The sequence below is a fragment of the Artemia sp. Qi Xiang Cuo genome, chromosome 12 (genome assembly GCF_049724085.1).
Source record: "Artemia sp. Qi Xiang Cuo chromosome 12, ASM4972408v1, whole genome shotgun sequence".
Lineage (NCBI taxonomy): Eukaryota > Metazoa > Arthropoda > Branchiopoda > Anostraca > Artemiidae > Artemia > Artemia sp. Qi Xiang Cuo.
The window spans coordinates 37,787,878-37,802,224 of record NC_142805.1 but is presented as its reverse complement, the minus strand read 5'-3'; the positions used below and the strand labels follow the sequence as shown (position 1 = coordinate 37,802,224).

The following is a 14,347-nucleotide window of genomic DNA, read 5'->3' as shown; positions in this document are numbered from 1 at the left end:
GGTATATGTTAATAATAAAATGATTGAACTTGATTGAACTTGACACTCCCCCCACAGTCTTCAGGGCAAGGGTTATAAGTTACGCCCTGGAGGCATATATGGTTCTTAAGGAATGCTCGTATAAACTTCAGAGAGGGCTCATTTGATTGGAAATTGTTAGTTCTAGTTCGATTTTTAAGCGTCAAAAGATGTCGGAGGGTAACCACCGCCCCCCCCCCACGGCCTTTTTTACCAAATGCATCCGATAAAAATTTTGAGATGGCTATTTTGTTAAAAATAGTTCAACGATAATATAAAAAACTCCGATGTCGACACAACCCCCCAGGGCCCGGGGGCAGGCGTTGTAAGTTATACCCTGGGAGCATATATGGCTCTTATGGAAGGAATGCTCGTACAAACTTCAAAGAGGGCTCATTTGATTGGAAATTGAAAGTTCAGGTTCAATTCTTTAAAAGTCGAAAGAGATTGGAGGGCACCTAGCCCCCCCCCCCCCTCTAAGCCCTTTTTTCCTCAATCCCATCCGATAAGAACTTTGAGATAGCCTTTTTTAAAAATAATAGTTCAAAAACCATATAACGAAAGTTACGGGGTAGACAGAGCCCCCCAGGGTCTAAGGGCAAGCGTTGTAAGTTATGTCCTGGGGGGAATATATGGTTCTTATGAAAGGGATGCTCGTAAAAAGTTCAGAGACGGCTCATTTGATTGGAAATTGAAAGTTCTAGTTCAGTTTTTGAGAGTAAAAAGGGATTGGAGGGCAACTAGCCCCCTCCCCCCTCCTACGTCCCTTGTTCCCCAAATGCATCCCATAAAAATTTTGAGATAGCCATTAGGTTAAAAATTGTTCAAAAGTTAGATAACAAAAACTCAGGTGTCGACCAAACCCCCCAGGGTAAAGCAGCAAACGCCATGAGTTATGTCGTGGGGAATATATGGTTCATATGAAAAGGGATGCTCGTATAAACATCAGCGAGGTTTCAGTTAGTTGGAAATTGAAACTTCGAGCTCACTTTTAATAGTCAAAAGAGATCGGGGGCAACTAGTCCCCCCCACACCTTCTTTTTCCAAACCCATCTAATGAAAATTTTGAAATAGACATTTTGTTAAAAATAGTTCAAAGGGCAAATAAGAAAACTTCGGAGTCAATACAACCCCCCAGGGTCCAGAGGAAGGCGTTCTATGTTATGCCCTAAAGGAATGTATGGTTATTCTGAAAGGAATGCTCGTAAAAACTTCAGAGAGGGCTCATTTGATTGGAAATTGAAAGTTCTAGTTCAATTTTAAGGAGTCAAAAGATACCCGAGGGCAACTAGCCCCCCCCACACAACCTTTTTTCTCCATGCCCATCCGATAAAATTTTTAAAATAACCATTTCATTAAAAATAGTTCAAAGATCAGATAAGAAAAACTTGTGTGTCGACGCAACCCCCCGGGCCCGGAGGAAGGCGTTGTAAGTTATGCCCTGGGGCATATATTGTTAGTATGGAAGGGATGCTCGTATAAACTTCGGAGAGGGCTCATTTGATTAGAAATTGAAAGTTCTTGTTCAATTTTCAAGAGTCAAAAGAGATCGGAGGGCAACTAGCCCCCACCACCCAAGACCCTAAATGCATCAGATGAAAATTTTGAGGTAGACTTTTTGTTAAAAATAGTTCAAAGTTCAGATAACAAAACTCCGGTGTCGACAGAGCCCCCACGGGCCCGAGGGTAGGCGTTGTCAGTTATGCCCTGGGGGCATATATGGTTGTTATGGAAGGGATGCTCGTATAAACTTCCTAGAAGGCTCATTTGATTGGAAATTGAAAGTTGTAATTCACTTTTAAGAGTCAAAAGTGATCGGAGGGCAGCTAGCCTACCCCACACACTATTTTTTTTTTCCACAGGTACTTTATATATAAGGGGTCGTCGTATAAACTTCAAAGGGGACTCATTCGATTGGAAATCGAGAGTTCTAGTGCATTTTTTAAGAGTCAAAAGTGATCGGAGGGCAACTATCCCCCCTCCCTCAAGCCCTTTTTCCCCAATTACATCTGAAAAAAAAATTGAGGTAGCCGTTTTGTTAAAAATAGTTCAAAGATAATATAACAAAAACTCCTTTACGTATAGCCATTTAATTAAAAATAGTTCAAAGGTCAGATAAGAAAAACTCCTGTGTACACGCCACCCCTCAGAACCCGGGGCAAGTGTTGTAAGTATTGCTCTGGGGGTATATATGGTTCTTATGGAAGGTATGCCCGTATAAACTTCGAAGAGGGCTCATTTGATTAAAAATTTAAAGTTATAGTTCGCTTTTAAGGAGTCAAACGATATCGGGGGGGGGGGGCGACTAGCCCCTGCCTCCCTCCATGCCCTTTTTTACTCAAACCCATTCGAGAAGAACTTTGAGACAGCCATTTTTTTTTAAAACAGTTCAAAGATCATATAATGAAAACTCCGGGGTCGATACAACCCCCCAGGGCCCGGAGGCACGGGTTGTAAGTAATGCTCTGGGGGCATGTATAGTTCTTATGGAAGGGATGCTTGTATAAACTTCGAAGAGGGCTGATTTGATTGGAAATTGAAAGTTCTAGTTCACTTTTGAAGAGTCAAAAGATATCGGAGGGCAACTAGCCCCCCCTCTCCATGCCCTTTTTTACTCAAACCCATCCGATAAGAACTTTGAGACAGCTATTTTTTTAAATTAGTTCAAAGATCATATAATGAAAACTCCGGGGTCGATACAACCCCCCAGGGCCCGGAGGCAGGGGTTGTAACCAATTCTCCCGGGGCATATATAGTTCTTATGGAAGGGATGCTTGTATAAACTTCGAAGAGGGCTCATATGATTGGAAACTGAAAGTTCTCGACAGAAATTAAAATGGTTAGTCAAACTAAAAAAGAACAGAAATTACCGCAAGCAGGAGCAAGACTACCACTCCCTGCACCTTCTTAAGGCCGGAGCGCCATTTGTGCTTTACTGAAAACAATTTTTATTCCTAATAGCGTATATTGGGTTTGACATACATCAACAATAACACCACAAAAAAAGAAAAATGTCACAAGGCTAATCAAAGCTTATAGATAAGAATGGTGCTACTGCCTCTCCCCCTCTAATCCTACAAACGACTTGAGTGTCATTTACGTTTTGCAGAAAATGATATGTATTTGAACTTTGTGGCTTTTATTTTCCTTAACGACAAAAAAATAAATAAATACAATCATATCTATAATCAAGGTAACTGAAAATAACTAGTGAAAGTAATGTGGTTGTTGAAAACATGAAGATATTAATTCCTAGTAATATCAAGAATTTTTTATTTTTTAATAATACCAGCATGAAAGAGAAAAATTAAAATATATTCTGTTTTCAGTAAGCATAAATAGCGCTAAAGCTTTTGAGTTCCATTTATTCATTGATAGTAATTACCGTTTGTTTTAAGGTTAAATACTTTTAGGATTTTATTTCTGCTCCTCTTGAATTTAAATATGGCCCTTTACTTTTTTTCAAAGACTTCTTTTTACGAAAATATATTATTTTTATGTTAATATATAAAATGGGCAGCAATAGCCAGTGTTTTTTTTTTATTATTAAAAAAAAAATCGCTAATAAGGAGCATTTTTTAAAAGCCGGGATTAATGCATGACAACTCGGAGATTTATGGCTAGGTCACTAGAAGAAAATATTATTAATATTGATAAAAAGCTTATTTAAATCATAAGGGAAAGCGCGTCTATCTGTTACCAGTATCAGTCACATTAACGCTACAAGCGCCAGTTGTCTTACTATGAATTTATAAGTATTATCTAACTATTTTTTTTGTCTAACATATTTTTCTATATAATTTTATAAACGATAACATTTTTATGGATGAGATCCTTTCAAATATGACCCAATTCCGTATATAATTTGCATAGGTTGAAAAAGGTGTTATATAAATTGTTCGTATGTTAGGAAAATGAACCGGCATATGTAACAGGGTCATTTATATTTTGCCCTTGGGCCTTGGGATTATAAAGCGCTTTAAAGGGTCCCTCGTCCCAAAAAAATAGTGTTAACCAATTTCTTTATTCTTCTATTTCCACTCAAGAACTGGCAAAGAATCAGTGGTAAATGGAAGAGCAGTGCTAATTCATACAGACAGAGGAGAGGCGAGGCTGTATGTGAGATTTCCACACGCTCCCTTTGACAGTAAGTGAAATTGTTATTAGTGATAGTTCATAGTCAAGAGCATTTTAATTTTTAGGTAAGAATTCGCAATAGCCATCATAGATTCATATTTTTTACTTAGAGAAAAGAGCAGAACTTAGGCTTACTTATAATATGCAAAGTTGGCTCTTGATAGTAGTGTCCACGAGATTACTAAAAAGTTGATCATTCATTGGGATGTAGAATATTAAATATAAGTGAAACGTTCATGGCAATGAACGAAATTCCCCAAATCACAACGCTGCACAAAGACAGCGATTCTACCAACAACTGCATGTTAGTGCCGACTTTGTCCTATTTAAATTCCCGAACGCAGGTATTTTCTTAGTAGGTAATGCTAATGATCTGAAGTTAAATTCCCTTTGTAGTTCCCTAAACTTAAAACGAATAGTAAAAATACCAACAACAAAAGGAAATTCCTTGATTTGATTTGCACCAATGTGCAGGCTTTCTATGCCCCTCCTGTCCCCTTGCCCCCGTTAGGAAGTTACCATTTTTCTTTATTAATGAAACCTCTCAACAGCTTTAATCACACTTTTTCTGTTACTGAGTTCTCTTATCGCCCAATTTCCAATGATGGCCTATTCACATTTGGATCTTGGATTACCAATGAAAACTGGCTGGCTCTCAACGCGAAAAATGACATTAATTTTAAAGTCTCGGAATTCCAAAATCTGATTAAAACAAAATATATAGATTCCTTCCCTGTGAAAAAATTAAAACATGTTCTAATGACAAACCATACATTACTAGCCAATTGAATATAGCCATTGAAAGTTTTGGGAATTAGGTCTTTGAGGGTGACAACCCCTCCCCCCCCCACAGCCCTCAGGTCTTGGGTTTTAATTTATGCCCTGGGTGCATATAAGGTTTATACTGCAAGCGTAGGAACTTCAAAAGGGCTCATTCAATTTGAAATTGAAAGGGCTAGTGCCTTTTTTAATAGTTGAAAGTGATTGGATAGTAACTGCCTCTAACGCGACCACTATTTTTCCAGACAAATTCACTCAAAATCTTGATATATCCATGTTGTTTAACGTAGTTTACAGTTCTGGAAATTAGGTTGTGTAGGATGACAACCCCCTCACATTCCTTAGTTCAAGGGTTTTAAGTTATGCCCTGGGGGCATATAAATTTTATATAGAAAGTTGTTGTAGAAATTTCAAAAAGGGCTCTTTGATTGGAAATAGAAATTTCCCTTTTTAATAGTCGAAAGTAAGTGGAGAGTAATTAACCCCCCTCTTATGCCCACCACTTCCCCAAAAACATTCAATTAAAGTTTAGAGATAGCCATTTAGTTCAATGTAGTTGATAGTTATGAAATTTATGCATTTAAGAATGACCAAACCCCCCAGAGCCCCAAGGACAATAATTGCAAGTTCTGCCCTGAGGACATCTGATATTTTTATTGATAGAATAGTCGTAAAAACTTCAAAAGAAGCTTATTTCAGTGGACATTGAGAGGGCAACAGCTCTTTTTAATCTCCAAAAATGACCTGAGGGCAACTAACCCCCCTCTCATGCCCACCATTCCTCCAAACACATCCAATCAAAATTTTCAGATAGCCATTTTGTTTAACGTAGTAGAAAGTTCTAGAAATTAGGTCTTTGAGAATGACATCCCTCCATCCCCAGTACTCACGGCAAGGGTTGTAAGTTATGCCCTGGGGGCATATAAGATTTATATTGAAAGTTTGGTCGTAGAAACCTCAAAAGGGCTCTTTTGATTGGAAACTGAAAGGGCTAGTGCCATTTTTGGTAGTTGAAAGGGATTGGAGAGGCACTAACGCCCCTCTCAGGCGCACCATTTCCCCAAACACATCCAATCAAAATTTTTAGATAGCCATTTTGTTCAACGTAGTTGAAAGTTTTGGAAATTCGGTCTTGGAGGATGACAACCACCCTAACAGACCTTAGGCTAAGGGTTGTAATTTATGCCCTGGGGGCATTTAAGGTGTTTATAGAAAGCGTTGTAGTTTCAAAAAGGGTTCATTCGATTGAAAATCGAAAGGCCTAGTGCCCTTTTTATTAGTCGAAAGTGATTGGAAGGCTTGACATGTTTATAGTAAAGATCGATGTGGGCATAATGTATTATTTTTGTTGTTGTTGTTTAGACCAGGGCACTTCGTATCGAAGGAGTTGTCATGGGAACTTCGAAAAAGGGCTCACTCGATTGAAAATAGAAAGGGCTGATGCCCTTTTTAATAGTCGAAAGTGTTTGGAGGGCAACTAATCCCCATCCCACTCCGACCCTCCCACGCCCACCCTCCCACGCCCACCCTCCCACGCCCACCCTCCCATTTGTCCATTATGTTTAAAAACTAAATGTTGCCTTAAGATTAAATCAAAATGCACTTTGTTAAGGCTAATTCCCAATAAAGTATCTCAGCAGTAACCCAAGAAAGACTGAGGGTATTATGTTCAAATTTTAGGGGCTACTTCTGCTCTTAAAATTTAACCAAATCAAAATAGCGTAACTGTATCCAAGCTATTAAAAAAATTAAACAGATTTTGTTTGCGAATGATATCAAGTTTTCTATTTCAGGTCAACTAGATGAGGTATGAAACTAAATTAAACACTACTATTTGTGTCCAGATTGTGAAAACGGTGTATGTTGTTAAAAATTGCTGAAAATTTTTCTCCAGCATACAAATACCAGGCCAAAATATTAAATCTTAAAGAAACGAAAGGATTTAAAGTATTATTTTCTTTTTCCCTGAAAAGACTATGTCAATATAAAACGAACAGAAATTAACTTAAAATTGTTTCCTCAAAAAAAGTTTTTCAAACATAAGTAAAGAACTCCATTAAAGCAAAAATGAGCAAAAATAAAATAAAATAATCTACCAAGTATGAAACTACCACAAATCAGCATCGATAAATAAATGAAACCCAAGTAGTAGTATCTCTCGTCTGGATTCTATGGCCCCTCCGTACCAAACAGGTTTTTCAGGTAGATATTCCATTCTACTGGACATCTTTCTTTGCCAAGAGATTTACGCAATTTAAGGACAAGTTTTTCTGACGTAGATTTCTAGTTCCTGATATACAAGTTTTTTTTTAGGTTAAATCCGTGGTCATTCATCTGTAAGTTGATTAGTAGGTTTTTTTTTTTAAACTTGACTAATAGTTATTTAAACCTATTACTACGAACGCTACATGCATTCCATTTTTGAAACTAGGAGCGAGATTGTATGATACTATAAGACTAGTTTCGTTTCATGTGTTCATTAATAGAAGGACTAATGTTTTTGAAAAGGGTAATTACTTCTTTAGTTTACGAGATTTGCGAATTTTTTGCGAAAAGATATTTGCGTGAAGGTATTGCAATGGTTAAGAATGCCTCACGGGTAATTAAAGAATGGAATGCTTGCATCAACAATACAAAGAATAAGCTCAGATACTTAATAGATTTGACGCTTACAAGAGACATTGCTAGAAAGTATTCAATAGATTAATTGAAAAGTAACTATAGAATAACATTGTGACTTGACCTAGCTTTACCTCGCCGATGTGGTCTGTATAATACATAAGTAACGTTTGAAAAGTATTGTCAATTTAAAAAGAAATGGCTGAAAAGTGTTTTGGGGGGGATGGGTTGCATGGAGGGATTGAGTTGCACGAGGGTTCAGTTAAAGGGGATACAGTTGCACGGGGGTTTCGGTTATACAGGGGTTCAGTTACAAGGGGGATTCAGTTGCACGGGGGGTGAGTTAAATGGGAATTGAGTTCCACGAGAGTAGTGCTTTGTCGTGGTTTAGCCGTGAGGTCCCTTACCACAACCCTAAAGGGCTCCGATCCCCCCACCCCAACCCCGAAGGAACCCCCCGGTCCTCAAAGGTTCTCTAGGCTCCCAAAGGGGCGTGGTTTACCTTATAACTTTTACATTCTCTTGATTTTCAAAGTTCCGTTTGAAGGACTCTGTTGTTTTAAGCCAGTGTGATTTTTTCTTTACATGGTGTTCGTTCAAAAAAGCGAGAATTTCTGTTAAATAAATAATTCTTATATTTTTTCCGTTCAATTGAAGGCGAGGATTTATGCTAAATAAATAATTGTTATACCTTTTAAAATGACGTCAAGGGGTTTGAGGGGGCTCTGTTTTTTTAAGCCGTTTGATTTTTTCGTTACATTGTGTTCAGTCAAAAAGAATGTAATTTCCGGGTGATTTTTTGGGAAGTTTACGTAATTTATTTGTTACCGATAGTTAAACGATTCCACCCCCCGATGATTTCAAGGGGGTTTTATTACTTCACCTCGCACGGAATTCAGATGGGTTTAGGACTCATCCCCATAGCCATAACTCTATTCAACCTTGAGCGAAGATATAAAAGTTTGATGAAGTATTTTTCTGCTTAACAACTACATTAATAACTTCCAAAATGATAGGACTTATTTTTTAATTTAATTGGGAATGAAAAGTCAAAGTCTAACATAAAGAACAAGGTATTTCGGAGGGGTAGCTAACTTCATATACGGGATAATTTCCATTCGTCTTAGTTTTTAACGATGCTCCTTATTTCTAGTTGAAAATGCTTATTTATTAATTTAATAGGGAATGAAAAGTCAAAGTCTAACATAAAGAACAAGGTATTTCGGAGGGTGTAGCTAACTTCATATACGGGATAATTTCAAGTCGTCTTAGTTTTTAACGATGCTCCTTATTTCTAGTTGAAAATGAATATTTTTTAATTTATTTGGTAATTAAAAGTAAATGTCTAAAATAAAGAACAAGTTATTTCGGAGGGGATAGCTAACTTCATCTACGGGATAATTTCCATTCGTCTTAGTTTTTAACGATGCTCCTTATTTCTAGTTGAAAATGCTTATTTTTTAAATTTAATTGGGAATGAAAAGTAAAAGTGCCAGAATGGTTGAAATCCATTAGCTCAGTATTAGGGTCTTAATCCACCAGCCTGAATGGTGGAAATCAACTGACTCAGTCCTGAGGTCCCAGTCCACCAGCCTGAATGGTCGACATTCACTAGCTCAGAATTGGGGTCTTAGTCCACCAGCCTGAATGATGGAAATTCACTAGCTCAGAATTGGGGTCTTAGTCCACCAGCCTGAATGGTTGAAATTCACTAGCTCAGAATTGGGGTCTTAGTCAGTGTTCAGATTAGAGCGTTGGGGTCCGACTATCTGGGCTTTATTTGTCAAGAGCTGAATGCTAAGCGATGGACATGAGCTCGATTGGGACCCCATTGTGAAAATGGAAAACAAAAAACAAAAAATATATTGTTGATATGTGTGTAGATCATATCATGGTTACCGCTAGGGGCAACAGTCTAACCATTGACGGTTTTAGGCATCCGTGAATAAGTTATAAGGCGAGAGTGGACACTGGGGCAAATTTTTGGAGGTGCCCACCTCACCTGCTCAGAGTCTCAGGCAAGTGACCCTAAATTTGAAAAAGTGGAAATTGGCTCAGATTTTCTAAACTGAGCTGAGACAGTGAATAGATGCTATTGGGAAAGTTATTGTAGACGCTGGGCATCCTTGAACAAGTGCTAAATTGAGAGAGGAATTTGGGACAATATTTGGGGGCGCCCACCCGCCCAAAGTCTCCGGCAGGTGACCCAAAAATTTAAAAAACACACAGAGACGACAGACACAAAGAGACGAATCCCAGACAGAGAGGACAAACACACAGAAACGACACATAGAGACGACACATACACAGAGACGATACAAACACATAGAGTCAACACACACACAGAGACGAGACACGCACATACAGAAATGACAAAAACACATAGAGACGACACACACAAAGAGACGTCACACACACACACAGATACGAAACACACATAGAGACAACAAACACAGATAGACAACAGACACACACACAGAGACAACATCCACACAGAGACGACAAACACACACACAGAGAAGACACACACATAGTGACTACTTACACATAGAGACGACACACACACAGACACGACATACACACAGAGACGACACACATAGAGAGACGACACACACACAGAGACAGCACACACAAAGTGACGACTTATACAGAGAGACGAAACACACACAGAGACTACACACAAAAAGAGACGAATCACACACAGAGAGGACAAACACAAAGAAACGACACATAGAGACGACATATGCACAGAGACGATACACACACACAGAGTCAACACACATAGAGAGACGAGACACTCACACAGAAATGACAAAACACACATATAGAATACACAAACAAAGAGACGTCACACACACACAGATACGAAACACACATAGAGACGACCCACACATAGAGACAACACACACACACACACAGACAACATCCACACAGAGACGACACACACACACACACAGACGACACACACAAAGTGATGACTTACACATAGAGACGACACACACACAGAGACGACAAACACACAGAGACGACACACAGAGAGAGACGACACACACAAAGAGACGACACACTCAAAGTGACGACTTACACATAGAGACGACACACGCACACAGAGACGACACACACACAGAGACGACACACATAGAGAGACGACACACAAACAGAGACGACAAACACACAGAGACACCACACACACAGAGACGAAACACACAAAGAGACGACACACTCACAGAGAGGACAAACACACACACAGAGACGACACACACATAGAGACAACACAGACATAGAGATGACAGACACACAGATACGAAACACCCACAGAGACGACACACACAGAGTCCACTCACACACACAGAGTACAAACACACAGAGACGACAGAAACAAAGTGACGTCTCACACACAGAGAGGACAAAACACACAGAAACGACGTAGAGTGACGACACGTGCACAGAGACGATACACACACACACAGAGTCAAAACACACAGAGAGACGAAACACACACACACACAGAAATGACAAACACACAAAGATATGACACACACAAAGAGACGTCACACACACACAGATACTACACACACATAGGGACGACACACACAGAGAGACGACAAACACAAACACAGACAACACACAGAGACTAAACAAACACAGAGATAAGACACACACACAGAGACGGCACAAACAAAGTGACGACTTAAACAAAGAGAAGACACACACACACAGACTACAAACACACAGAAACGACACACACACACACATACACAGAGATGACACTCATAGAGATAAGACAACCACGTAGAGTTAACATACACACGGAGATCACAACATTTAGAGAGACCAAACGCCAACAGAGACTGCACACACCCAGAGACAACACACACACACAGATACGACACAAACACAGAGATTAAACTTTACGAAAGACAACACAAACACACAGAATCAACTCACACAGAGATAGGACACACACACAGAGACTACAGACACAAAGAAACGAATCACACACAGAGAGGACAAGCACACAGAAACGACACAAAGAGACGGCACACACACACAGATACGAAAAACACATAGAGACGACACACACATAGAGACAACACACACACACACAGAGACAACATCCACACAGAGACGACACACAAACACACACAGAGACGACACACTCAAAGTGACGACTGACACAAAGAGACGACACACACATAGAGACGACACACACACAGAGACGACACACATAGAGAGACGACACACACACAGAGACGACACACTCAAAGTGACGACTTAAACATAGAGACGACACACACACAGAGACAACACACACACAGAGACTACACACAGAGAGAGACGACACGCAAACAGAGACGACACACACACAGAGACAACACACACACAGATACGAAACACACAACGAGACGACACACGCACAGAGAGGAAAAACACACAGAAACGACACACACACACAGAGACGACACACACATAGAGACAACACAGACATAGAGATGACAGACACACAGATACAGAAACACCCACAGAGACGACACACACACCCACAGAGACCACACACACACAGAGAGCACAAACACACAGACACGACAGAAACAAACAGACTAAACACACACAGATAGGACAAACACACAGAAACGACACATAGAGACGACACATGCACAGAGACGATACACACACACAGAGTCAACACACACAGAGAGACAGAGACACACACACACAGAAATGACAAACACACATAGAGATGACACACACAAAGAGACGTCACACACACACAGATACAGAAACACACATAGGGACGACACACACATAGAGACAACACACACACACACACAGACAACATCCACAGAGAGACGACACAAACACACACACAGAGACGACACACACACACATACGACACACACAAAGAGACTACAAACACAAAGAGACGACACACACACAGAAACGACACATACACACACATACACAGAGACGACACACACATTGAGACAACACAGACACAGAGACAACACATCAACACAGAGACGACAACACATAGAGAGACGACACGCACACAGAGACGACAAACACACAGAGACAACACACACACATAGAGACGAAACACCCACAGAGACGACACACACACACAGAGTCCACACACACAGAGAGAGGACAAACACACAGAGACGACAGACACAAAGAGACGAATCACACACAGAGAGGACAAACACACAGAAACGACACATAGAGACGAGACATGGCGTATCTGATGAAATAATTTAGGTCTTATGATCAATTTAATTTTATTTTTTTTAATAAAGTAGTTTTTTTTAGCAGGGACACTCATAACAACACGCACACAGAGAGAACACACACACACAGAGAAGACACCCACACAGAGACGACAAACACACAGAGACGAAATACTCAAAGTGACGACTTACACATAGAGACGACACACACACACACACACACACACAGACGACAAAACACACAGAGACGAGACACATAGAGACGACACACACACACACACAAACATATGACAAACACACTGAGACAAAACACACACACACAAAGACGACACACACACACACACACACATATACTAAACACACAAACATAAAACACACGCACAGAGAAGACACACACACAGAGCACACACACAGAGAGACGACAAATTCAAAGAGTCGACATAAACATAGAGACGACACACACACACACACACACACACACACACAGACCAAAAAACACACACAGACGAGACACAAAGAGAAGACACACACACAGATCACAAACGCACTGAGACAACACACACACACACAGAGACGACACACACCCACAGACCAAATACTAAAATTGACTAATTACAATTAGATAAGACACACTCACACACACAGAGACGACAAAACACACAGAGACGAGACACATAGAGACGACACACACACACACACAGATGACAAACACACGGAGACAACACACACACACAAAGACAAGACACACACACACACAGAGACGAAAAACACAAAGAGACGACACACACACAGAGACGACACACACACACAGAGCACACACGGGTAGAACCCTCACCACCAAGGTCTGGTTAGGTTAGATTAGGTTAAGTTACCTAACATTTCTAGGTTAACTTACATCAGGTTAAGTGGCGCGCCACTTAACCTGATGTAAGTTAACCTAGAAATGTTAGGTAACTTAACTTAACCTAATCTAACCTAACCTGACCTTGGTGGTGAGGGTTCTACCCGTGTGTGCTCTGTGTGTGTGTGTCGTCTCTGTGTGTGTGTCGTCTCTTTGTGTGTTTCGTATCTGTGTGTGTGTCGTCTCTTTGTGTGTGTGTGTTGTCTCCGTGTGTTTGTCATCTGTGTGTGTGTGTGTGTCGTCTCTATGTGTCTCGTCTCTGTGTGTTTGTCGTGTGTGTGTGTGTGTGTGTGTCTGTGTGTGTGTGTGTGTGTGTGTGTGTGTGTGTGTGTGTGTTTGTGTGTGTTTTTGTGTGTGTTTGTTTGTGTGTGTGTGTGTGTGTGTGTGTGTGTGTCGTCTCTATGTCTAAGTCGTCACTTTGAGTATGTCGTCTCTGTGTGTGTGTGTCGTCTCTTTGTGTGTGTGTTGTCTCCGTGTGTTTGTCATCTGTGTGTGTGTGTGTGTGTCGTCTCTTTGTGTATGGTGTGTGTGTGTTTGTCGTGTCTGTGTGTGTGTGTGTGTGTGTGTGTCTTCTATATTTGTAATTCGAATCTGTTTGTATGTCGTCTCTGTGTGTGTGTGCTCTGTGTGTGTGTCGTGTGTGTGCGTGTCTATTCTCTGTTTG

At 40.2% G+C, this 14,347-nt stretch overlaps 2 protein-coding genes across 2 annotated transcripts in view; one reads left to right on the top strand and one right to left on the bottom strand.

Moving 5' to 3' along the window:
* LOC148946083 (geranylgeranyl transferase type-2 subunit alpha-like) overlaps positions 1-14,347 on the bottom strand; it is a 318,679-nt gene that overhangs the window by 82,714 nt on the left and 221,618 nt on the right. The gene's annotated exons all lie outside the window — the stretch shown is intronic.
* The window catches only part of LOC148946087 (apolipoprotein D-like), a 75,131-nt gene that overhangs the window by 45,313 nt on the left and 15,471 nt on the right, over positions 1-14,347 (top strand). Inside the window, exon 3 of the mRNA XM_089098322.1 lies at positions 4,065-4,165. Coding sequence (XP_088954448.1) covers positions 4,065-4,165 — 101 coding nt within the window. The remainder of the gene's footprint in view (positions 1-4,064; positions 4,166-14,347) is intronic.